Source organism: Rhinopithecus bieti, unplaced genomic scaffold, assembly GCF_001698545.2.
Source record: "Rhinopithecus bieti isolate Rb0 unplaced genomic scaffold, ASM169854v2 scaffold_42039, whole genome shotgun sequence".
Taxonomy (NCBI): Eukaryota; Metazoa; Chordata; class Mammalia; order Primates; family Cercopithecidae; genus Rhinopithecus; species Rhinopithecus bieti.
Window position 1 is genome coordinate 1,454,247 of NW_016818642.1, and position 27,868 is coordinate 1,482,114.

Genomic DNA, 27,868 nt, shown 5'->3' on the forward strand with positions numbered 1-27,868 from the left:
CACATATTTTGGCCAAGCAACCAAAATTTTCAAAGTAAATCCTTTTCAGTTTTTTTTAAATAATAGCATTTTATTCCCAATAAAGGACAAATGAAATACTACTTTCCACAAAAATCTGCAGACTTTCTCAATTTACCTTAATCTATATTTTGCTTAACATAATATAACAGCAATATTACCTTTTTTCTAAAACAGGTGAGATTTAGACATTTTAAAACTGAAAATCTTCCAAACTGTCATTCATGATTTAACGTTATACCTCTCTTCTCCTCCATATTTGCAATCCAATTGCATCAAACCAAAATTAGAAAGAGCGCAATGGCATTACAGATGAATATAACAAGTATAAAATTGTAACAATTCACTTGAGATTTTTTATTACATTTCTGTCTACATAATATTGGGGAAAACCTGTATAAATGAGAAAGCAGCTGAAGGGCAAAATCAAACTCCTGGCTTTATTAGATGCAGGCCTAATGTCTTTCAGATAAAATATTTGTAGGTGCCACAGTCAATCAAGATTTCAATAGAAACCAAAGATGAAAGCATTCACGCATAAAAGGCAAGTGTGATAATTATGATGCACAGACAAGATAATGGAAAATACCTGAGCCTACTTTTCATTTTATGTATCAAGTGTTGCTACGAGCTAGACATTCTATAATACTCCATCATTCACACTGCATTATTTTATCATTTTAATTATTTAGCAGAATTCAATTAATTTGGCTGGCATCTGGTCAGCAGATACAAATCCTTCACTATCTTGTAGGGTCTTTTCCCTGCTTTATTTCCAAAATATTGCTGCAAAACAGTTTTGAATAAACAGCCAACTGATTTCAAGTTCTTGTTCATCCTTCAAGTTCATTAACATCTTACTGATTAAACAAACAGTAACCATTTTCTGGAATGTCATTTTCAGACAGTTTACTTCAAAGCGTTAGAAGTTTGTATCAGAAATTTTAGTCTGTGACTCAATATTGTAAGGTTTACATCAGCTTCATTTTAAAAGTTCTCTGGAAGGAAGATTAACAGAAAATGGTGGAATAATTTTACTACAGAAGAAGATACTTGAGTATATAGTGTTAACACATAGTTCACTGCCTATGTAGTTAAGGGTTATGGTAATCATCTTATAATCTATTATCCAAAATCTATTCATGAAAACAGTCCCTAACAAAGTTCAAGATTACATCAATCTTTATTATTACTATAATGTATTACATTTTAAAAGACGCTTTATACTTATTAGCCTGACAAAATATAATAATGCTTCTTAAAATGCAATACTATAACTGTTTCTTCTAATACTCTTCTGTAATTTAGGGGAAAGTAACCTTTAGGTGCCACTAACAGTTTCTGTTAAAACTGTCAAGTCAAGGAATGAGGTTTCACAGTGTCTCCATTTCATTATTAATTGAAAGCACATTTAAGGCAGGAACAAAATTCTTTTCCTAATAGAAGGCAAATCTAACACACCAATGAAACTTAGACCTGCACTGGACTAAAAGAGCACTGTCGCTGAGGACTCAATCCTGGATAAAGGCAGAAGGCCTTGCTCCTCAGATGTCATTCAAATGGAACTCCACTTTTCCCTGGAAATAATTCACTACCAGCCTACGTCTTCCTTCGGGAAGAGTGGCTAGCAAAACAGAAGATAAGGATGGCGGGGTGAATGTGACTCTGCTTCCCATACATAAGCAGATGAGGGAAAGGCTGCCTGGCGTATCTTTAAAACAAGGAGGAAGGAGGAAGGTGGCTGCTTGCACTGGCATTGTCTGCACACACAAAAGCAGGCACAGGACCATCAACAGAGGTCCAGAAAAGTTCTTTAGTCTGGCCCTTATGAAGAAGCAGCAGGCCATGAAAATAAAATTCAGCCTGCAGTAAAGTAAATTTAATTTTGCCAGTCCAAGAAGGCCCAAAATCTCATGTGTATTGCTACTCGGAGCCATTCACCTTCATACTTCCATAAGGGCACACTCCCAGTCCCAGTGGGCCACGGAAAAGTGGGTGTCGGCAGTGACATAACCCTTGGGGAAACAGCAGATCAAAAGAAAAGTAGTCATGGCCGGGCGCGGTGGCTCAAGCCTGTAATCCCAGCACTTTGGGAGGCCAAGACGGGCAGATCACGAGGTCAGGAGATGGAGACCATCCTGGCTAACACGGTGAAACCCCACCTCTACTAAAAAAAATACAAAAAAACTAGCCAGGCGAGGTGGCGGGCGCCTGTAGTCCCAGCTACTCGGGAGGCTGAGACAGGAGAATGGCGTAAACCCGGGAGGCGGAGCTTGCAGTGAGCTGAGATCCGGCCACTGCACTCCAGCCTGGGCAACAGAGCGAGACTCCGTCTCAAACAAACAAACAAACAAAAAAAAAGTAGTCATGAAACAACCGTACCCCAAGATGCAGCAACAATACTGTCTGGAAGAATGTAACTTAATTTTTTAAAAAATTACTGGCACAATGATGTCGAATACATTACATTAAAAATCATTTTTTTAGAAACAACCAAAACAGATTAAGGGCAATCACTTGATGAAATACTAAACAGTCAACCAAAATAACCATGATGATTATGCAATAGGGAAAAAATAATATTCACAAACTAACGTGAAAAAATTTTAAATTGTTCAATTAAAAAAAACATGTAGAAGTCAATAACTTGAATAGAATAAAACCAACAGAGTAGCGGTCTATATTGTAAAAGTACCTCAAAACAAAGAACCTACAAAACACAGAAACATATAAAACACAGAAAACAAATAAAGAAAGCAAGTTTTACCTTGAGCTAGTCTTTCAAGTCGTTTTCCATGCTCTGGAGGTATAGCATACCTAAAATTTTAAACATAAATAAAAATTTTAGGTTTATAATTTTTCAGCTAGTAGCCTAAGGATATCTATTCCTAAATAATGTCACATAAAAGAAATTCAACACCAAACTCCACTTAGATGAACTGAGTAGAGATCAGAAAGCCAATCACAGAGTCATATCCCTTAGACAATGAACAGAAGAAAAATATGCTTACAAATTACCAATTTCAATGTCACAACTCATCGTGCCAACCACATTTTACAAATTAGGGAACAAAGGCCCAAGGTAGGTAAACCGCTCAGCAACAAGATAGCTAGTCACAACCTAGAGACCCTCTGCCAGCTCTCACAGCACTCCAGCACTCTAGGGTTGCTCTTGGTTGTATGTTTTTTGCCTTGTGGTTGGTCGATTTTGGCTTTTGTTTTTAAGAAAATCTGGGTTGCTCTCTTTTAAATTTTAAAATATTTTATTGACAAGCAGAACAGAACACAAAATTATTACACCAACACTTATATTTCCACCAAATCTTACTAAGAACACTGTAATTTTCAAACAGACTTTAAGCAAAAGATTATCAGCCTTAAAAAAAAGTTTTATTCATTTCATAATTACGTGACTTTAAAATCTTGATTATAATAAAAGTTTTCACCCTTAAAGAACAGAAATACTCATTTCTAGTTCCATAGTTATTTTTACTATGGCCTTGCTAAGAAATTTTAAAACAACAATCCCATAATATCCTATATAAATACTAAATTTTATAGGCATTTTAATGAGAAAATTTATGGATATTAACAATAAATCTGAATAATCATTCCATGTTTTACATATAAACTATACTTTGGAAGACCTCTATTTGCTGTAGTTACTAGCTCAATATATATTTAGTACAAGTTATTTCTTACTAAAGTAACTTAACTAATTGTACTTAACACCACACTTGGTTTCATTTAATGCTACTGATAACATATGCAAAACTTAATTGGATCCGATGTAGCTAGGCAATTCACTAAAAGAAAATTCAATCATATATCCTGTTGCTTAAGGCACTGCTAATGAAATTATTCCAACTGAAATGGGAAGATAAAATTTTAGCATAACTAAATGACTATCACCCAATGTATATTTTCGCCACTTCTTACCAGTTCTTAATTCCTCCCTTACATCACAAATATACCCAGAAAAGGGGTGTGGGTGTAGGTGTGGGGGTGGGGGTGTATCCATTCCAAACAAGAGAGTCAACCTTCCTCAACTCATCACACACACACACACACACACACACATACACACACACACACACACACACATACATGTAATATGAATATGCCTGCCAACAAAAGGTAGGATATGAAGGCATTTATATATGCAGATTCATTTTTCTGAAAAATTGGTAAGGTTAAAGCTCCTCAATCTAAAGTTCAACCATCTGCTCACAGAAAATGTAGCTACCCTCATCTGCAGAAAGGAGGAAAAAGTAAGGCAAGATAGCTCTACCCCTACTCTGATGCTCAGTTTACTCCTAGGATCCGAATCATACCAATTCAATCTCCTCATTCCTCTCCTCCTAGCTGGGCTTACTGGCCTATTATTTTCTACAAGTATTTCTCAGGTGCAGTTATTCCTACCTTAGCCAAATGATCTAATTAGTTCTACTTTTTTTCTTTTAGATGGAAGACAGTGTCTCAATTTCTTTTCATAATCTATAAAGATCAAGTTCATTTTAAAATCATAACTATTAATAAAATTCTTACGGTTAACCAACTATTGCTATAGTTTAATAGCTTCAGAAATAATTGAAGGATGAAAACTTGCTTCCAATCACAGCCCCGTACACAGGAAGACATGTAATATTTCCCAAGTAGAACTAAATCCTCACAATGAAAGCCATACTGTGGTAATATCCAGCGAAGCACAACTGGACAAAAATGCCTTCAAGGAGAGTTCACTCTCCTTCCCTGCCTTAGTCATTAACTTGCTCAAAGTGAACCTACTCATCTCCATGCTTATCCCTGTGAAATATTTTACATGCTTCTCTCTTCTGTTATCAATGCTATGCTTTGTTACACAGTATTTAAATAATAACATAGCTATGTAATGTTTCATATACAAATAACTTTAAAAGTTCCCTGAATGAGCCCAATACCCTGCCCGAGGGTCTGACAAAGGACAGTCTGAAGATAAGTAATAATGCTAATAAAACTGGAATGTAATCATCAGATTTTGTTTTAATGTTTCCACATAATAAAGGAACTAGGAAAGACTAATTTTAAATTTTTAGAAATTCAACCAAGAGCCAAATCATTGTTCTTGCCATGAACAATAAAATCAGAGCACTACCCTACTCAGCAGTCAAGAAGCAATATGCCTCCATGTACCATCTTGACAACCCCAAAATCTTGCTCAAAAGATACTACTATTCTTTAATCAATTATCTCACTCTGTCAATAAAGCCCAAGGAGATCAAAGAACAACTCTGTTCTCTACATACAAGTCACAGGGCTGGAAGGACCCTTAAAAATAATCTTGTTTAGCACTTTCTAAGCCTTTTTTCTGTTTCCATACCATTACAGAGGCAGAATCACGAACACCTCTAATTACCAGCAATAATTGGCACCTGGGAGAATGAAGGACAGCAGAAACACACATCCCTCAGGGATGCAGTACCCAGCGTACTCTGAAAAAAGCTCCCTAGGTGATTCTGACAGGGCACTACACTATGATGAATGAACGAAAGAATGGGGTGATTTCTAATTACCATATCTAAGAACCTTTGCTTGGTCCTGACTCCCCATAACCTTCCTGATGTCAGATGATGGATTTGTGTATGCCATGCTTTTTTATGTTTTTCCTTCAGGGTTTTTTTTTTCCAGTAATACCACAATGAATGGCCCAAGTCAGAATTCTAAACAAAAGCTTCACATAGCACTTTCAAACCTGTAGTCAATGTGTGTAGGCTGACAGACAGCCCTTGCCTGTAAGAAAGTGGGCACCTGGCTTCAGGGGCACTCAGTCACATTGCATTTGAGCACCAAACTCACTGTCTTCTCTGCAACAGCACCCCTGCTAACCCTACACCCCGGCACTACCTTGATGGGCAACTGCAGCAATGTGAAGCCAAACACAACTCTAATCTGTTTCAAAGCATGCCATGAGAAGAGAGAGAAAGAAAGACAACAAAACAGCAAAGTGCATATGTTTTCATGTGTTTTCCAGCAACCAGCTTCCTCTGGTAGAGGGGAACCCACATTCGACAAGAACTGGAAAGCAACATCTAAGAGACATTGCACAAGCCACTTCACAACTGTCAGACCTCGTCTACCTCACAGAGCAACGTGGAACGGATCGGTTGAGTTCCGTTCCACGTTGAATCGGTTGAAATCGGTTGAATCATATTTAGGAGCTCATTATTAAATGACGACTAAATCACTTCTTGGCCTCTTGGCTAAGATCAAGTGTAAATGATGGCTACAAGGCAATGAGGTGAGCCTGACTTGCTGCCCCCCACATCCAATAAACTTGAGAAAATGTTCAAAAAATATCAGTTCAAACAATCCTAACATCAAGGGTCAGACAGGCACATAAAAGGCTGATTACAATTTGAAAGATCCCAGGAAAGCACAGTACCTTTTTGCAAACCATCGAATATCCAAAACAACCCTCCAGCAGCCTGACGATCAGGCCTATATTCTCTTTCTCTACTGCACCATCACAGCCCTGAGCAAATGCAGGATACTCAAATCACCGGGTGGTTGAGTCATTCAGGTTACTGTCCCAAAATTTTCCTTTATGATAGATGTGCTGCTAGTAAGAATCACTTTAAAACAAACTAATTCAATTCAGGAGATAGTTGCTGAGCACCTGCCACATCTAAAGCATTGCAGTTCAAAGAACTCAAGACATTTTCCACGTAAGTAGCGGGGGTAGAGATACATACAGATATCGCTAAGACCTATCAGAGTGAAACCTAGATTGTGGCACTTGGACCTCAGCAACATCAAGTGACCAGGCACACGTACTATCATGTGGCAGTTAGTGTGAATAAGAGGAGGGTAAAAGAGAAGGGAAGACCTCCGATTTCTCAAAACACCCAAAGTTATCGCCACTAGGGATGAACTCTAATGGCTCAACTCTGAGACACTTCTCTTACATCTGAAATAAGTATCATTACCTATTTACATTTCTAAGATTACTTCATAGTTCTATCTACCAGGCACCAGGACAAAATTAGTCTTCCTGCCCTAAAGAGGAATAAAATACAGCAAAACACCCACTCTTCTTTCCAAGCTCAGCTCAAGACCCCCCCAAGAGAACTCCCACTCCCTCTCTTGCTGTATCAACAATCCCACATGTAGGCACTCAGAATACATGTGTATTTCAACCTTCCTGCCTCCCTGCTATCCTATCTCAGCTCCCTAAGAGGAAGAGTCTATGGCTTTCTCCCGGAATACAGCACCAGAAGAACAGATATTCTGTGTTTGCTGACTTGTACCACTCTCAAATGATAAACCATATTCCTGCTCCTCCAAGATGGAAGTCCTGGAGAAGAGGAAGGAAAGGGAAGATGAAAAAATCATGAAAGTAGAAAATGGGAAGGAAGACTATGTTAGCAAACCTCATTTCCTGACTGTAGGGTCAGCCTGGCCTGCTCAGGACCAACTGCTGTCATCCTCAACTTCCAGATCCAATCAAACGTCTACTTCAATCAAACTCCCAAGACTTAAGTGTCTCCCAGGACCGTCCCCCCGCCCCAGCTTTTTTTTTTTAATGTAGAGATGAGGGTTTCACTATGTTGCCCAAGCTGGTCTCACAAACACCTGGACTCAAGTGATCCTCCCATCTCTGCCTCCCAAAGTGCTGGGATTACAGGCCATCATGAGCCATGAGCCACTGTGCCAGTTTACATTTTCATTTTAGCATGGTCTCCCCAGGCTTCATCCTTGCCTTCTCTTCATTCCTCCTGGGACTTACCCAGAGCCACGCTGCCTACAAAGTCCACAGGCTGTGATAGATAACATATGCTCAAGATAGACTGGGCAGGCTTGGGGCTCTGAAATTCCACATAAACCACTTTCCCAGAAAAATGTCATCTAATTCCTTTCTAAAATGAAAAATGAGTAATAAAGTTAAACAGCAACATGTTTGTACTTTATTAAAATATGCTAGTAGTCTTTACCTAAACAAGTTTTGAAAATCAGTATAAGTCACTGTCAGACAATAGCTCAAACAGAATGCCCTGAATGAGAGCAAATGATAGGAGGAAAAAAGTCCTTTTAAAAAACCCAGGGCTTTTAAGAAGTTCTAGGCCGGGCGCGGTGGCTCAAGCCTGTAATCCCAGCACTTTGGGAGGCCGAGACGGGCGGATCACGAGGTCAGGAGATCGAGACCATCCTGGCTAATACGGTGAAACCCCGTCTCTACTAAAAAATACAAAAAACTAGCCGGGCGACGAGGCGGGCGCCTGTAGTCCCAGCTACTCGGGAGGCTGAGACAGGAGAATGGTGTGAACCCGGGAGGCGGAGCTTGCAGTGAGCTGAGATCCGGCCACTGCACTCCAGCCTGGGCGGCAGAGCAAGACTCCGTCTCAAAAAAAAAAAAAAAAAAAGAAGTTCTAAATCCTGCTGCTCTGATAACATCCAAGTGTTTATTAATTTCTGTTTAACATACTACTATGGACATAGCTCATTTTATTGCACTTTGTTGTGCTTTAAAGATGCTGCATTTTTACAAACTGAAGGTCTATGGCAAAACAGTGCTAAGCAAGCCTATCTGTGGCATTCTTCCAACAGCACGAGCTCGCTTTGAATCTGTGTGTCACATTTTGGTAATTCTCACATTTCAATCTTTTTCATTATGATATCTGTCATGATGATCTGTCACCAGTGATCTTTGATGTTGCTACTGTGATTGTTAGGAGGCACCACAAACCATGCCCACATAAGTGGGTGAACATAATAAATGTGTGTGTTCTGACTGCTCCGTTGGCTAGCTGATCCTGTCTCTCTCTGTCTCTCTCCTCGGGCTGCGCTATTCCCTGAGACACAACAATACTGCAATTAAGCCCCTAATAACCTTCCAATAGCTTCTAAGTGTTCAAAAAAAAGAAGAGCTACATGCCTCGCACTTTAAATCAAAAGCTAGAAATGATTTAGCTAAGTAAGGAGGACATTTTGAAAGCTCAGATAAGCTGAAATTAGGAATGCAAAGAAAAAGTTATTGAAGATAATTAAAAGTGCTACAACAGCAAACACAAGAATGATAAGAAAACAAAAAACACTCCTGATATGGAGAATGTTTGTATGGTCTGGACAGATCAAACCAGCAACATTTCCTTAAACCAAATCCTAATCCAGAGCAAGGCCCTAACTCTCTTCAATTCTATGAAGACTGAGAGAGGTGAAGAAGCTGCAGAATAAAACTGGCCTTTAGCAACATGAGGTTTAAGGAAAGCCACTGTATCCATAAGAGAGAAGTACAAGGTGAAACAGCAAGTCCTGCTGATGTATTAATAGAAGTTGCTGCAAATTATGCAAATCTAGCTAAGATCATTCATGAAGGTGGCTACATTAAACAACAGATTTTCAATGTGGAGGAAACCTCCTTATACATACCAGAAGACAATGCCATCGAGAACTTACATAGATAGAGGAGTCAATGCCTGGCTTCAAAGCTTCAAAGGGACGGGTACGGTGGCTCACGCCTGTAATTCCAACACTTTGGGAGGCCGAGGCGGGTGGATAACCTGAGTTCAGGAGTTCAAGACCAGCCTGGCCAACATGGTGAAAGTCCGTCTCTACTAAAAATACAAAAATTAGCCAGGCGTGGTGGTGCATGCCTGTAATCTCAGCTACTCGGGAGTCTGGGTGGGAGAATCACTTGAACCTAGGAGGTGGAGTGGTGCACGCCAGCAATCCCAACTACTCAGGAGGCTGAGGCAGGACAATCGCTTGAACCCGGGAGGCAGAGGCTGCAATGAGACGAGATTCCACCATTGCACTCCAGCCTGGGCCACAAGAGTGAAACTCTGTCTCCAAAAAAAAAAAAAAGTTTCAAAGGACAGGCAGAACTCTCTTGTTAAAGGCGAATGCAGCTGGTGACTTTAAATTACATCCAATGTTCATTTACCATTCTAAAAATCACAGGACCCTTAAGAATTATACTAAATCTACTTTGCCTGTGCTGTATTCAGGAGACCCATCTCACATGCAAAGACCCACACAGGCTCAAAACAAAGGGATGGAGGAATATTTACCAAGCAAATGGAAAGCAAAAGAAAAGCTAAGGATTGCAATCCTAGTCTCTGATAAGACAGACTTTAAACCAACAAAGATCAAAAAAGACAAAGAAGACATTACATAATGGTAAAGGGATCACTGCAACAAGAAGAGCTCACTAACCTAAATACATATGCATCCAATACAGGAGCACCCAGATTCATAAAGCAAGTTCTTAGAGACCTACAAAGAGACTTAGACTCCTACACAATAATAGGGGGAGACTTTCACACCCCACTGTTAATATTAGACAGATAAATGAGACAGAAAATTAACAAGGATATTCAGGACTCAAACTCAGCTCTAGACCAAGCGGACCTAACAGACATCAACATAACTATCCACCCCAAATCAACACCTCTTTATTTCTCATCTTCTCTGCCAGTAACAAGTCCTATCCACTCTACAATCTCATAACCTTGTATCTATCTCCCAGCAGTATCACCCCAATTTCAACCTTTATCAGCCTTCAGCTAGACTATTGTCACTATTACAGTTTAAAAACCTTCATGCCTCACTGCCTGGCTTTCAAGGCCCCCCCAGTTTAACTCCAGCCTTCTTAAATACGAACATTCCACTCCCTATAGGCTGGACTAAGAATTATTCTATCACTCACATAGGTATCTACCTCACTCCTCCCCTCAAAACACCCCTCTCCATGTTTCAATTCACAACCTCTCAAACCCCACCCAGATTCCACCACCTAGAAGCCTTCTTTGACCATTATAAATCTCAGCCATCTCATCCCTTTTCTTCCTCCCAGAGCCCTTCAATTGTATATTACGTAGTATTATATACTACTTCCCAAAGCAAGATGCTGCTCAATGTGCATACATCATTTTTGTCTTGATAGGTCTTGAGTTCTATGAGGTAGAAAAAGCCTACCACCACCCAGACATTTTCACATAAACTATCCATTTTTGTCTACCTTGTATAGTGCCTGCTCCACAGCCAGGCCCTAAATTATGGGCTACAGTTGCTCAATTATGTAGCTAATTCCAAATTCTTTGAGGATAAGAATGTACTTTGCACTTTTTTTGTATACTTTGAAAACCATCAAATAAAATGCCTACCATTATACATCCTCAAGTACCTACTGGTTTGTTAAAATTAATAATTATGCTTTGGGACAGTACGGTTTTTCTTGATATATTCTGCATATTGCTAAAGTACTGTTAACACTAAAAAACTGAATCACTAATGAACTACGAACACACTAGATATTTTTACAGGATTATGTTGCATTTAAAACTGAAGTATTTTATAAATTTGTTTTAAGATTTATTTTGAAGGCCACGGAAAGCAAAATTCCTCTAAACATATCTTCGGGTGATTTACTCAAAAATTAAACATAAACTGATATAGCCCTGTAGTTGTGATACAAACACTATCTTGAACTGAATGACATTAGGCCAACATTTCACAATAATAGTAGGTAAATCTATACTTTTGAAAATCTACTTTCTCTAGTTCAAGTTTTCTCTAGAAACTGTCCTCTTTGTACTTCTTTCAAAATAATGCTCCGTCCACTTACTTGTTCGCGAGTACTTCTCAAAGACTAACTCCTACTTCTCAGATCACTCCCTCAAAACTCCCTATTGTCTTTCGGGAGCCCTCGGCTATGTGTTTAGGACAAATGGTTTCTGTTATCCCACTGCCCAGACATCTGTCACAGGGCTGTTACAGGCAGCTGCCACAGGTCCGTCTGTTGCTCTCACCAACACAGGCTGCAGCACCTACAGACGGCCCAGCTTCCACTCACGTTGTGACATCCAGGACCACAGAGGGGAGAATTCCTTCCAGGCCCATGTCATGCTCTGGCAGGTCAGTCCTAAAACAGGCCTGTCCTATGCTCCCTGCACCTAACTAAGGCTGTGTGAAGTAGTCATTTCCTCCCTTATTTATGTTTCTGCTTATTGTTGCTGTTTTGCTCACAGTCATCCCCCCTGTGAATAAGAAAGCCCAGTCCCTCAAGGACAATTTTTTAATGGATAACAACCTCAAAAAGATCCCCCTGGCCCCACTCCTGGCATAAGCTTGTGCGCCTGACTTGCCCTCTACCTTCACTAAAGTGTTCAAAAACATAGTGAAAAAGAAGAACTGACCAATAAATATGATTACAGCTCATCACAGCCATCATTTATTGAGCACTGATAACACACCAGAGCTTATGCTAAGATGCTGTAATACAAGTTCTACTACTACCTCCATTTAACTAATGAGGAAGCCAAAGCTTCCTTACAAGCATCTCTTCACTCAAGCAAGGTGATGACAGAGCTGACACCCAACCACAGACCTATCTTAACTCCAAAGTACAAGATTTACTCTCCAACCCATTTTCCAACACTGTTCTCCCAACAAGCACTATGAAGATATCCAAAGGAAAGAAGTGACAGGGCTCATCTGTCCTCCAAGGGAAAAACCCAATGGCATTTTAAATAAACTGCAGATACAAAGAACAAGACCAGCAAAGCACTACCTGAAGTGGCTGTCTTTTTCAGGGAGGATGCAAGGGAGTTCTTGTTACAAAACACTTTATGAATCAAAAGTAAAGTATATTTCACAAAATTCAAAACTCCTAGTTAATTTATAATACACTTTTTAATCAAAGCATACTCATAACCAATTGTCAAAAAGATTGAACCACTATGGATTTTATAGATGTGACTATGTTACATTTTCACATTACTTATGGTGCTAACAAGTTTTAATATTTGTGCATTTATTAAAGATTAAGTATTACGTTTTAAATTATGAAGTCTTGTTAGTTAACTGTGGAAAGGAGAACATTTCATACTTAATTTTCAGTTCTTAAAAACAGATGAATCTGAGAAACAGAAAGCATGGCCACAGGGGATGCTGCAGGCAGGCTGCCAAGTCCTACTCCTGGCAAGGCCCTTGCTGCCTTCATGAGCTCTGGTTCCCTCCCTCAAGAACATACCCCTTGAAGAGGGAGGGAATGGCGGCCCACATGCAATGGATGTTCCAGACTCGAGTATAAAGGCTTGGCCATCTTGTTTGAATTTGGGGCAATTCTGAACGGCAATGTCAGCTCCAGCACTGCCCTTAGGTCTGCCCAGGACTCTGCTGGAGTTTAATTTCCCCTTCTGCCCAGTCCTGCCTTCCCCACTGTGAGCAGTGCTAAGTGTTATTCCTGGAGCACTATACAGAAAGCTCCGGCACACAAATCTCAGAGCGAACTCCTCAAGTAATCTAAGCTAAAACAATAACAATAAACATGTTTGTAAAGAGGTGTCACTTAACTGCCAGTCCTCTTGCCTTGTAAGCTAGGCTTCTAAGAGTACGGCCTGGAGAATGAGGTGTCTGAAATGAGGCCCTACAGAACATGAGATTAAAAGCCCCTGAGAAAAAGAACTCAGCTAGAGCTTAGCTGCACCCTTACACCATTCGTGGCCCATTTCCTGACATAACATTCAGATGAAAACCAGAAACCCTAGCAACCATATGTGCAGGCAGTCATAACTGTGGAAGCCACAGTGAGAAAAAATCCTTACAAGAAGGGAATAACTAAGCTGTAGAAAGGTGGGCAGTTCTTTCTAATCCGGGATTTCAAATACAATTCGATATCCATATACATGTAAATTAACTCCCCAGCAATCAGAAAATTAGTAAGTTACCATTATCTAACAGCATTATTATAAAATCTAGTAAGACAGTAACTGCACAAAACTTGACTTTCAAGAAATAATATATTTTATATTACCTAGTCTACTGAGTATTTTCTAAATAGAAAATAATTCGGTGTCTTACACACTATTTTTCACGAGAAAAAAAGGTATTCTAAATTAGTTGGTATCAACTCTGAACAACTTTTTAAAAAGCTTTCCTGACCTCTCTAAAATCCTCAACAGATAATACACGCAGTAGTAAAGTGACTTTTCTAGTACAGTCAGCCCTCCACACCGAAAGTTCCACATCCACAGAGTCAACCAATCACAGATCAAAAATATGTTGGGAAGGAAACTGTTGTGTCTGTACTGAACATGTCTAAACTGTTTCTCTGGTCAGTATTCCCTAAACAATTCGGTATAACCACTATTTATAGGCATTTACATTGTATTAGGGATTACAAGTAATCTAGAGATGATTTAAAGTATAGGGGAGGATGTGCATGGGTTTTATGTAAATACCATGCACTTTATATCAGGGACCTGAGCAGCCACAGGTTTCAGTATTGTGAATGGAAGCTGGAACCAATCGCTCATGGATACTAAGGGGTGGCTCAACTAGGTGATCCAGTTGACTGATTTCAAACTGCTTTCTATGTCACACCCCAAAGCTCCCAGGGTTTCCTGGGATTAATGCTGTTATCTATGGGAAACTCTCTTCATGTGAGGATATTTTCATACTAAAGTTTCCTCACGTTAAGACTGCCTGCACATATACGGCTGCTGGAGTTTCTCTATTTCACCTAAACGTTCTGTCAGGAAATGGGCCACGGGTGGCACAAGGGAGAAGCAAAGCTCAAGCTGAGTTCTTTTCTCGGGGCTTTTATCTGGTGTCTTTATAGGGCCTCAGCTCTACAAGGTGCCTCCAGGGAGGGTTTGGTGTGGGAAAGCTTCTCACCACACATTTCATCCAGATCAGCTCTGACTTATGTTTTCTGCTTTAAATACTGAGATTCTGCAGAAACTTTCATGTATAGAAAGTTTTGAAAATCTCTGTGTTAAAGTTTTTCCAAAGTAGGGACCTACCACAGAAAACATTCTTTCTGGTTGATACATAAGTGTTCTGTGTAAGATTTGGATTCCATATAAGATTTTAATTCCACTCAAATTTTGCCCACAGGGGTTCTGCTACTGCAATGAAATACAGTGGGGAAGTGGAGGGGAGGGGCTAAAAGCTTTATGTCTCAACTGTAAGTAAGTTTCATAAGTAGAAGCCATTCTGTCGAGTTCACCATGGTGTTATTAACACCTACCTCAGTACCTGACACAGGTGTGTGCTCAGTAAGTATTTAATGAACAAATTAGAAAAACAGATAAAACAATAAATCACCAAACACAGATGCAATGTTTTATAACAGCATCAAGCATTAATAAAACAGGGAAAGATGCCATTTCGAGAAGATTCTAAAATATAAGAACATAAAAAGTTGACGACAAATGAAAAACATGCCCATATAAAGCTGTCTGCCCATATCCAAAATTTTCTGAAGGAAACTTTTCCCAACAAAAAATCTTACCTAATATAGGAAACTTCTGAGAACATTACCCTTTCCAAGTGATCATTTATTCAAATATCAATTGTGCTTTCTGATACCAAAATGGTACTATAGAAACAAGCTGGATTCATACCTCCTACAACCCTCACAGAAAACCAAAAACAAATATACAGCACTGGCCAGGCATGGTGGCTCACGCCTGTAATCCCAGCACTTTGAGGCCGAGGCGGGCAGATAGCGAGGTCAGGAGATCAAGACCATCTTAGCCAACATCATGAAACCCCGTCTCTATTAAAATACAAAAAATTAGCTGGGCATGGTGGTGCGTGCCTGTAATCCCAGCTACTTGTGAGGCTGAGGCAGGGGAATTGCTTGAACCCGGGAGGCAGAGGTTGTAGTGAGCTGAGATCACACCACTGTACTCCAGATTGGTGACAGAGCAAAAAAAATATATATATATATATATACACACACACACACATATATATATGTACACACACACATATATATACACACACACACACACAGAGCACCAAATCATCACCAGCAATTTCCTAGAGCTCAAGTATGAGGAGGAGTCAGTTCCCAGAGAAGTAAAAAAATTCCAAGCAAATGGTAAGAGAATAAGAGACTTCTATACCCTCAGCACCCCTTCCTTTGATCTGCCTGAAGTCAAGTGTGCAGAAACTATACCCCCCCCCCCCCCCCCCCCCTCATGGTTTCTACACTAGAATAGAGATCAAGGTGGACAACCAGCTTCCCCACCATTGTGGGATTCCCAGGAGGAGACCTGCCCCCTTCTTCAATCTGTAGGAAGCATTGGGTACCTGAAGAAAGAAATAACACTGAAGACAGCCAGACACAAACAGCAATGGCAGGAATACCATTCCCAGCCCTGGAAACTCTGCAACTCAGCCAAAGGAGATGCCAAATCAGAGTAGTAGCTCAGCAGTACTACACTGTAGCTGGTTTGTTCCACAGGTCTCCTGGGAATGAACCCCTAGCTAGCCCTCTCACACCCTTTGGGAAATACCCCATTCAGGACAGGCAGCACTCTGATCCTTTACTAGAGCTAAGGAAAACCTGGGCCTAAGGCACCATCTGGTACCAAAAAGGAAGCAGTAACCTAGCAGAAAATTAGAAAAGAAAAGAAAGAAAGAAGGGTCAAGAACACCCTTGGTAAATATATCCAAGGTAAATTATAAGAATCTCTAAGTAGACATATCTAAAAGTAACCAAAAAAAAAAAAAAAAAAAAAAGGCTGGGGGCAGTGGCTCACGACTGTAAGTCCCAGCACTTTGGGAGGCCAAGGCAGGCGGATCAACTGAGGTCAGGAGTCCAAGACCAGCCTGGCCAACATGGTGAAACCCCATCTTCTCTACTAAAAATACAAAAATTAGCTGGGCAGCCAGGCACCGTGGCTCACGCCTGTAATCCCAGCACTTTGGGAGGCGGAGGCAGGTGGATCACCAGGTCAGGAGATCGAGACCATCCTGGCTAACATGGTGAAACCCCATCTCTACTAAAATACAAAAAATTAGCCAGGCATGGTGGCGGGCGCCTGTAGTCCCAGCTACTCGGGAGGCTGAGGCAGGAGAATAGCATGAACCTGGGAGGCGGAGCTTGCAGTGAGCTGAGATCGTGCCACTGCACTCCAGCTTGGGCAATAGAGCAAGACTCCATCACACACACACAAAAAAAAGAAAGAAATTTAACAAAGAGATTGAAATAATTTTTTAAAAATCAAACAGAAATCTTGGGACTAAGAAATACATTTGCTGAACTAAAAAATTCATCAGAGGCTCTCATCAGTAGAATTAATCAAGCAGAGGAAAGAAACAGTAAGCTTGAAGACAGGCACATACATAGACACAGGAGAAAAAAAAATTTTTTTAAAGATTGCCGACAAGATATAGAAAATTACCGCCAAAGACCAAATCTAAGAATTATTTGTGTTCAAGATGGAACTGAGCAAGAGCAAGGAGTAGAAAGCTTACTCAAAGAAATAACAACAGAAAACTTTCCGAAACTTGAAAAAGATACAAATATCCAGGTATAGAAAAGTTTGGAGATATGACCCAAATAAGATTACCCCAAGGCAAACAATAAATTTCTCAAAGGTCAAAGATAAAGAAAGGATCTTAAAACCAGGAAGAGAAAAGAAGCAATGACATATAAAGGAGCTCTATCTAATTGGTCTGGCAACAGATCTCTCAATGAAATAATATAGGCCAAGAGGTAGTCAGATGGCATTTTCAAAGTGCTGAAAAATGGGGATTGTCATCCAAGAAGATGGTAACCAGCAAAGCTGTCCTTCAAACATAAAGGAGTGATAAAGTCCTTCCCAAACAAATTAAAGCTGAGAGAATTCGTCATCGTCAGACCCATCTTATAAGAAATTTTAAAGGGAGTTATTCGATATGAAGCAGGGAGAGGAAAAAACCCACTAACATGCAAGAAGAAAACATTTAAAGATGCAAAACTCACCAGTAAAACCAGTAAAATTAAGTATACGAACAAATTCAGAATACTCTATTACTGCAATAGTGGTATTCATATGGTTTGATATTTGACCCCTCCAAACCTCACGATGAAAGTTGATCTTCAGTGTTGGAGGTGGGGCCTAACGGGAGGTGTTTCCATCACGGGGGTGGATCACTCAGGAATAGTTTGGTGCCATCTTCATGGTAATGGGTGAGTTCTTACTCCATTAGTTCCCATGAGAGCTGACTGTTAAAAAGGGCCTGGCCCTCCCTTCCTTCTCTGTTTTTGTGTTTTGTTTTTTGTTTTGTTTTGTTTTGTTTTCTGAGATGGAGTCTCGCTCTGTCACCCAGGCTGCAGGCAGTGGCACAATCTCAGCTCACTGCAAGCTCCACCTCCCGGGTTCATGCCATTCTCCTGCCTCAGCCTCCCAAGTAGCTGGGATTACAGGTGCCCGCCACCATGCCCGGCTAATTTTTTGTATTTTTAGTAGAGACAGGGTTTCACCGTGTTAGCCAGGATGGTTTCAATCTCCTGAACTCGTGATCCGCCTGCCTCCGCCTCCCAAAGTGCTGGGATTACAGCCATGAGCCACCGCGCCCGGCCCCTTCTCTCTCTTACCATGTGATCTCTGCACGTGCTGGCTTCCCTTCACCTTCCACCAAGAATGGAAGCAACATGTGAGCCTCACCAGATGCAGAAGTCTAATCCGGAACTTTTCTAAACATCAGAATTGTGAGCCAAATAAATATTTTTTCTTTATAAATTACCCTGCCTCAGGTATTCCTTCATAGCTACACAAGGAAAGTCAGATGCAATCCACGTGTAAGTCCAGTATGAAGCCCCAAAGAAAACTATCTCAAAAACGTACCTACAGCAACCTATTAAAAACCAGGCAATATTAAAATATGTAAATTAAGAAAACAAAAAATCAAAACGTGGGGTAGGCAGGAGTTAAAGCATAGGGTTTTTTGTTTTTACGTTATTTCTATTCTTTTCTGCATACGTTGCCACCTCTTTAAATATTTAAGGTAATAGATATCCCCGTTACCCTGATTTGATCTTTATATATTATATGAATGTACTAAATTATCACGTGTACCCCAAAATAGGTATAACTATTATGTATGAATGAAAACAAATAAATCAATGATAATTACACCATCCACAAATAACATAAAGTGGCTTAAAGAGTTCCATAAAAACTGGCTTATAAAGTTCCACCACAATGAACTCCAACAAACTACTGAAGCATTTTCAAGGAGATTGCCTACGATTGAAGTTTGCTGTTGCTGTTGTTGTTGTTTTTGAGGCAGAGTCTCGCTGTGTCACCCATGCCGGCATACAGTGGCGTGATCTCAGCTCACTGCATCCTCCATCCCCTGGGTTCAAGCAATTATCCCGCCTCAGCCTCCTGAGTAGCTAGGTTTACAGGCACACACCTCCACACCTGGCTAATGTTTTTTTGTATTTTTAGTAGAGATGGGGTTTCACCATGTTGGCCAGGCTGGTCTCAAACTCCTGACCTTGGGTGATCCACCCACCTCAGCCTCCTAAAGTGCTGGGATTACAGGTGTGAGCCACACACCCAGCTGAAGTTTAACCTTTAAGGTAAAACTACCTGTACAGCTTCTTTACAGTTGGAAACCTCCTTGAGAATTAAGAGGCTTTCGAAAGTGCACTTTATTCAAAGCAGCCAAACTACAAGTAGCATGCAAACTGAAAAAAATACACAAAGTCTTAAATATTAAAATAAAAATAAACAGTAAATGGTCAAATGTTTCTGCTAACATCAAACATTTCATAAATAATGTTAATCTTCATTAGGTAGGCACAGAGAGATAACTTACGGACATGAAGACAACAAAGGCAACCCAAATAATTCAAGTCCTTTCTCAGGCATAGTATCTTCCCAAAAGCCACTCAGTTTTTTAACCACACTTAAAGGAAAATTGTTAAATAAGTTTTCTGTCTCTGATTAGAAAATCATATCAGAGATCATACAATTGACTGCTATGTCCTCTCAGAAATATATATTTTAGGTCAGGTGCGTTGGCTCACACCTGTAAGACCAGCACTTTGGGAGGCCAAGGCAGGTGAATCACCTGAGGTCAGGAGTTCGAGACCAGCCTGGCCAACGTGGCAAAACCCCATCTCTACTAAAAATACAATAATTAGCCAGGCGTGGTGTAGTTCCAGCTACTCAGGAGGCTGAGGCAGCAGAATCGCTTGAACCTGGGAGGCAGCAGTTACGGCCGAGATCGCACCATTGCACTCCAGCCTGGGTGACACAGCAAGACTCCATCTCAAGAAAACAAACAAAAAAAAGAGAAATATATATATTGTAAAATAACTTTATGCATGAGTTCAAGAAACTTTATGCATGATTCCTCAAATAAGGAAATCCTCTACGAAGTCCACACAACATAATAAAGTTACCAGGAGGAAGGAAGGGAAGAAGAGAGGAAGGGATAGATTCATGACAATTGGCTATATTAAGTACGAGGTATGTTGTCTGTAGATTTATCTTATGCAACAAATATAAATCCGTGATAATCACTGACAATCAAAATACGGTAGAGTGAAAATTTCTAATAAGCAGTTTCCTATAATTCTAAAACTTCCTATACATGAGGCTAGTTCTAATCAAGGCATCACAAAGGATGCATGACTGTACTATTCTATAGGCTGACTTTGTAATATTTATCCCTAAGAAGCTAAAAGTATGTTAGACTAACAACAGCTGAAAGAAGCATGAAACTGCACATATCTATGATATACAAGTTGTGGTGCCTGGTCAACAAACAAAAATAGCATACATGTGCCGCTGCTCTCAAGAAGTTGAATATCTCATGGGAGAGACAAGACCAAAATACACAAATTAATGAAGAGTTCTATGAGAACAGAACATAATAAAGTGGTAAAACTGCCTATTAGAGCTATATAAATCACAAGAAAAAAGACCAATGTTGGTTCAAGTAGTGACAAAAAAACTTACAAATTATAGATTTGTTAGTTTCAAGTCCAGTGCAGAGATTTATTTCCACCTACTGCCTGTGCCTCGGGTAAAAGTTATCAATCACTTGCTGGAAATGCTTTTACAATAACTTAAGCAAACATACATTTTTAATAACTGTAATATTATATATAGATATATTCCATCTTAAACAAATATCCTCAGTTTTCATTTTGACACTTTTATAAAACGGAGTCAGTTGGGGTAAGTTAATCAACCTTTGTAAGATTTTAAGGAAGGAGCCCAGATAATCTCAAAAAATTATTCTCAATCTAGAGAAACACAATGTTGAGATCATTTTAACATGAATTAAAATACATTCCAAGTAACACACAGAGAAACATACAAACTAACTTTAATGTAAAAATTATTTGCCCTGTACTACTGGAAGACTAAAGAGGACTGTGTTACAGCCTTCAGAAGCTGGGCTCAGACTCTGTGTCTCTTGTTACAGTCCTAGCAGATCTTTTTTCATTTGTTTACTTTTATTTTAGGGTCACGGGTATATGTGAAGGTTTGTTATACAGGTAAACTCATGTCATAGGGGTTGGTTGTACAGATTATTTCATCACCCAGGTATTAAGCCTAGTACCCAATAGTTATACATCTGATAGGTTAGACAGATAAAGTACACTTAACTCCTGACAAAGACTGACTAGCTTCTTCCAATGTACTTTCTCGAAGGGGACAGAATCTAAGTAGATGTCTATTTGAAAAATCACCATCTATTCCCTAGAGAGAAACAAAACCCTCTGTCAAGATAAAACCCGCTCTTTCAAAATGTGGAGTTTTATTTCTGACTTCAAGAATGTTTCTAAGTAACCTATCTAAAGAAAGAACCTTAGGTGGCAAACAAACGGTGTTGGTTCAGACATTTCTCCTACCTACACCTCCAAAGGCTCCCCCATCCCCATCACCTGTCGATTACCACAAGATTAGAATCTAGCCACATTACAGCCCTCTGAAAATCTTCTTACTTATGCCACAGTCTGGCCCCCCAAAATGAGGGGCATGTTTCTTTTTTAGTTCTGCATAAAATCTAATTAAAAGAAAGTTGATGGTGTAAAAAGAAATGCAGGGAGGCTTTCTTCTTGCCTACTCCTTCATCTTTACTCTTTTCTTTTCTCCTTAAAGCTACAGGAAAAATCAGATAATAGTTTGAATCCCGACTGCAAGACTTACTAATAACTAGATAAACCTTTAAGCTTTCAAGACTCTAATTCTCAGAGTCTTTTTTCTTTTTTTTTTTTTTTTTTTTTTGTATTTTTAGTGCTGGATTACAGGTATGAGCCACCACACCCGGCGAGTCCTCAGTTTTAAAATAGGGCAAAAAAAAAAGTCCACCTACTTGAGACATCTGTTGTCTGTTACCAGAGATTATTTTTTGTTTGTTTGTTTGTTTGTTTGTTTGAGACAGAGTCTCGCTGTGTCACCAGACTGGAATACAGTAGCACAATCTCGGCTCACTGCAACCTCCACCTCCCTGGTTCAAGCAATTATCCTGCCTCAGCCTCCTGAGTAGCTGGGACTACAGGCACATGCCACCACGTCGAACTAATGTTTGTATTTCAGTAGAGACAGGGTTTCACCATGTTGGCCAGGATGATCTCCATCTCTTGACCTCGTAATCCGCCCGCCTCGGCCTCCCAAAGTGCTGGGATTACAGGCGTGAGCCACCATGCCCGGCCACCAGAGATGACTTCTAACAGTGATTAGTATAGTTCCTGGCAAACATCAAGGACTTCAGTAAATGAAATGGAGTCACCAAAGACAACACACTTTACAACCTTGTTCAAATCCTACTAACTAAAAAGCAAGCTTATAAAAAATGAATACATTTGGAATAACAACATTTATAAATCTATTTGTAATCCTAGCTTTAGAAATGCAATCATGAAAAACACAACTTTCCTATATACTATAGGCAAATAACAAATCTTTACAAAAAAATATTAAACAGCATGCATTTTCTACAAACTCCAGTCTAAACAACAACATTCAGCAGTGTGTGAAAACAAAAAAAGAGATACCAAAAAAATGATAAAGCTAAGTAAAATAACTTGTTAACTACTAACACAGTAATTTTTTTTTTTCTTTTTTTGGGAGACAGAATCACTCTGTCACTCAGGCTGGAGTGCAATGGCACCATCTTGGCTCACTGAAACTTCCACCTCCCAGGTTCAAGTGATTCTCATGCTTCAGCCTCTTGAGTAGCTGGGATTACAGGCGCACACCTCCACACCCAGCTAATTTTTCATATTTAGAAGACAGAGGGTTTTACTATGTTGGCCAAGCTGGTCTTGAACTCCTGGTCTCAAGTGATCTGCCCACCTAGGCCTCCCAACCATGCCCCGCCCTAACACAGTAATTTGCAAGGTGAACTAATGCTTGCTTTCCATGAAGTACACAGTAAAGAAATTTGGGTAAATATTCTGATCTTATTTTTCCCTAAGAGTTATGGATTTAACAACTTCTTTTCACTTGAAAGGATGTCAATGTTGTAGGTGGTGGTGGTGGTGGTGGTGGAGGTAGTTGTAACTAAAAGAGTAGCAACAAAGATTCAACAAGCATCCTAAGGGGAATTTACAGGCCCTTACTAAGCAGTAATTAATTAATATGTAAATCTGGAACATTGCTAATAACAAAATAAGCAAAAGCAGGTAGAAAAGGGAGTCTCACAATGGGTAAGATGTTGCCCTGAGTCTTCCGTTTCTTCAATTCATTCCTCTAAATCTACCACCAACATAGCAGGTTACCGCCAGGCACAGTGGCTCAAACTTGTAATCCAGTACTCTGGGAAGCCAAGGCAGGAAGACTGCTTGAGCTTAGGAGTTTGAGACTACAATAAGCTATGACTGACTGCATGGATAGATTGCCTTAGCTCAGGAGTTCCAGGCCAGCCTGGGCAACATAGCAAAACCCTATCTCTACAAAAAAAAAAAAAAAAAAAAAACTTAGCCAGATGTGGTGACACGCACCTGTAGTCCTCAGGAGGCTGAGGTGGGAGGATCGCTTGAACCTGGGAGGCAGAAGTTGCAGTGAGCCAAGATTGCACCACTACACTCCAATCTGAGCAACAGAGCAAGACCCTATCTTAAAAAAAAAAAGTACAGTTGGCTACTCTGGAAAACTATTTGCTTTGCAAGTTGACAGACATTATTAGGATTAGTTCCAGTTCATAATTTCATCATCAAAGTACCAACATTAAACTTGATCGGTAACAATCCAGTTACCAATCAACTAATTAGTAAAATCTCATCACTTCAGGAAAAAAGGGTGAGACTTTCCAACTCACAAACACTAGATATCCTGGATGATTCCTTTAGGGAATTCTGTGCTGAGCAGTGGTCCACAGAGATCAATGTTTGGGGCTGCAAGTAAGCGGGTGTGTGCTAGAGTGGTTGTGTTCACATTCAAGTGAGGCTCAGGAACTAGATGCTCAGGTCTAAATAAAATGTGATCCACTTGATCAATAAATATTTTACTACCAGTTAACACTGCATTCTCTTCTTCTTACAAATACAGCTAGCAGCTATGTACAAAGCTAATGCCATACTTTTGGGTATATTTCCAACACTTTTTAAATGTTATTATCTTTTCTGTTTGGGGGTTTGTTTTTGTTTTGTTTTGTTTTTGGTAGATACAGGGTGTCCCTATGTTAACCAGGTTGGTTTCGAACCCCTGGGCTTGAGCAATCCTTCTGCCCTGGCCTCCCAAAGTAACAATACTATCTTTGAAACATATAACGGCCGGACATGGTGGCTCACACCTATAATCCCAGGACTTTAGGGGGCCAAGGCAGGAGGATTGATTGAGCCCTAGAGTGTAAAACCAGCCTGGTTAACATAAGGAGATCCTATCTCTACAAAAATACAAAAATTAGCCTGGTATAGTGGAACACACCTGTCGTCCCAGCTACTTGGGAGGCTGAAGTGGGAGAATCACTTGAGCTCATCAGGTTGTGGCCGCAGTGAGCCATGATCGCAACACTGCATTCAGCCTGGGAAACAGAGTGAGACTCTGTCTCAAAACACACACACACACCCACACACACACACAGAGACATGCCTAAAACTAATCAATAATCTATGCAGCTAATTTTATTACTTCAACTTGAGTATTTATAAAAGTATTTTCTTATGTAAAGGACAAATTTCTCTAGAAAAAGCAATTAAAACCAAAATGAACCATGGTTAATTCTAAGAGTATTTTTTCTACACAAAATAGCAAAATAATGCAGCTTTACACCATCCAGTAAGTCTTAACATTTGAAATTAGAACATATTACTGGGTCTAAAGTTACTAAACAAAAAAATTAACCAGTATGACTTATTACCATGGGCTGTTAATTCAATGTATCATTAAATGCTATCAAGCTGCCTAATCCCTAATGTTCTTAGATTTTTTTTTGTTTTTTGATCTTCAAATAAAGAGTTCCTTCAGTAAGACTGTTCACGGAGCAGATGTTTACTGAGTATCTACCAAGTGCCAGGCTCATGCCAAATGCTGTGCCAGGCACTAGAGACATGCTAGTTAAAGGACTGGTGGGGCCAGGCACGGTGGCTCATGCCTATAATCCCAGCACTTTGGGAGGCAGACACGGACGATCACTTGAACCCAGAAGTTCACAGCCAGCCTGGGCAACCCAGCAATTCCCCATCTCTATAAAAGAGAAAATTTAAACCACACAATGAATGAATGGTGGGGCTCCCCAACTCCCAGAGCTCACATTTTAATGGAGATGTACAACATTAAACAAGCTTAGATCAAGTTGGCACCACATAACTTGCTCATTCTTTTAAAAAATAAGACTTGAATTATATAATTCAACAATAATCAAGTACTTAGTTATAAGTAAGCAGCTTCTCTCCTCCAGCCCAAAGGGAGAAACAAGGAATGGAGAGGAGAAAAGACAGGAAGAGATAGGGTAAGGTGAGCAGGAGAGAGTGGAGGGAGGGAGAGATAAAGGGAAAGGCTGAGACAGACATCCAACGGGAGCATCTGATTTCCTAGACTGAGCCATACCTCTGGTTTATCCCAACTACAAACACTGGGGAAAATCCATTACACTTAAATTGGGTTTCTTTTTTTTTTTTTTTTTTTTGAGATGGAGTCTCGCTCTGTTCCCCAGGCTGGAGTAAAGTGGTACAATCTCGGCTCACCGCAACCTCCGCCTCCTGGGTTCAAGTGATTCTCCTGCCTCAGCCTCCCAAGTAGCTGGGACTACAGGCATGCGCCACCATGCCCGGCTAATTTTTGTATTTTTAGTAGAAATGGGGTTTCACCATGTTGGCCAGGCTAGTCTCGAACTCCTGACTTCATGATCTGCCTACCTCAGCCTCCCAAAGTGCTGGGATTACAGGCGTGAGCCACTGCGCCCGGCTGTCACTTATAACCAAGAACACTTATTAATACAAATTAAAGAAGTTCATGTTTAAAACACTTCATGCCATGTATACATACAATATATATTTGCTAAATGAATGTATGAAATGTTAGCATCTATTGAGCACTATGTTACATCTCCAGCTGTGATATGTGCTTTGTACACAGTATGTTACTTAATTCACTCAACTGTCTTATGAGGTGGGTGCCAAAACCATCTGAGTATTTTAAGAGAGAAAATTGAGGCATGGAGGTTATTTAATAATTGCCCAAGATCACATGCTCAGTAAAGAGTAATGCCAGAAGGCAAAAATCAAGACTGACACAAAAACCTGTGCTGGTAAGTACTACACAACACTCATCAAAAGATCTAATGAGAAAGCCTTGAACTAACGTGTATCTATCCTGAATAATTGGATACTTCTTAACTGCTACACAGTATTTTAACAAAATCTCAGTTTACTGAATGAAATTTAACCATGTCCAAAATGCTACAACCCATTCTTAATTTTCTAAAAACCTTCAGGAAAACTTTTCCTGATTTTAGACCTTTTCAGAGCTTAAAACACATCCTCTTACACCTCATCTCCCTCATTCTCTACAGAGTAAATCTGAAAGTTTCTTACTCATTTTGTTTGTACCCAGTCTGGGAAAGAAAGACGCAAGGTACCATCTGAGGCCGGGCGCGGTGGCTCAAGCCTGTAATCCCAGCACTTTGGGAGGCCGAGACGGGCGGATCACGAGGTCAGGAGATCAAAACCATCCTGGCTAACACAGTGAAACCCCGTCTCTACTAAAAAAAAAATACAAAAAACTAGCCGGACGAGGTGGTGGGCACCTGTAGTCCCAGCTACTCGGGAGGCTGAGGCAGGAGAATGGCGTGAACCCAGGAGGCGGAGTTTGCAGTGAGCCGAGATCCAGCCACTGCACTCCAGCCTGGGCGACAGAGCGAGACTCCGCCTCCAAAAAAAAAAAAAAAAAAGGTACCATCTGAATTCTGTATCCTCTAGCAGTTAACCTTACTCACACAAGAGGCTTGGAAGGGAGAATCACATTTTTTTTTAATCACTGAAACTCCTGTTCTGTGATAAATACATACACTATGGGAAGTTCAGACTTGAACTACTATGACTAAAAAAAAAATTATTTTCACGGTTATTAAAATAATAGTAATTATGAGTATTTGTATAATACTTTACAGTTTACAAAGCAGTTTTATACACAGTATATACCTGGACCCTCCTAGATGTCCTTTAAGTAGACAAAGAATAAATCATGCCTCCATTTGGCAGTGAAAGAAACTCCTGATGAAAGGAAAGTAGTGATCTGCCCTAAGTCCTTCCCAGTAAGTGACAGATTTGGATTTTAAAACAGGACTTCTGGCTCCAAAGTTCATACTCATTCCAAGAAAATAATACTTTACCACTGACTGTCAAAGCAGTTTTCTATCCGCTTACTCTAAGGATACTTTTCCCCTAAACCTTCAAGCCAGAAGTGTTCAAATAAATCATCAGCTGCTTTCAAGTCTCTTCAGTACAAACCTGTGTTCGTGAACACTTAACTCCGCAAACCTGCCACACACGGTGGCTAGAAATGTATGCCTCAGAGCTTCCACCTGGAGCCGTACATATCCATGTACAGCAACTCAGGAAACTTAGTATTCTTAATAGTTACCTTTTAGGCTTTTTTTTTTTTTTTTTTTGAGACGGAGTCTT

At 40.0% G+C, this 27,868-nt stretch overlaps 1 protein-coding gene across 1 annotated transcript in view; it reads right to left on the reverse strand.

Moving 5' to 3' along the window:
• Positions 1 to 27,868, reverse strand: part of KDM4C (lysine demethylase 4C) — a 430,799-nt gene that overhangs the window by 301,280 nt on the left and 101,651 nt on the right. Inside the window, 1 exon segment of the mRNA XM_017857354.1 lies at positions 2,786 to 2,835. Coding sequence (XP_017712843.1) covers positions 2,786 to 2,835 — 50 coding nt within the window.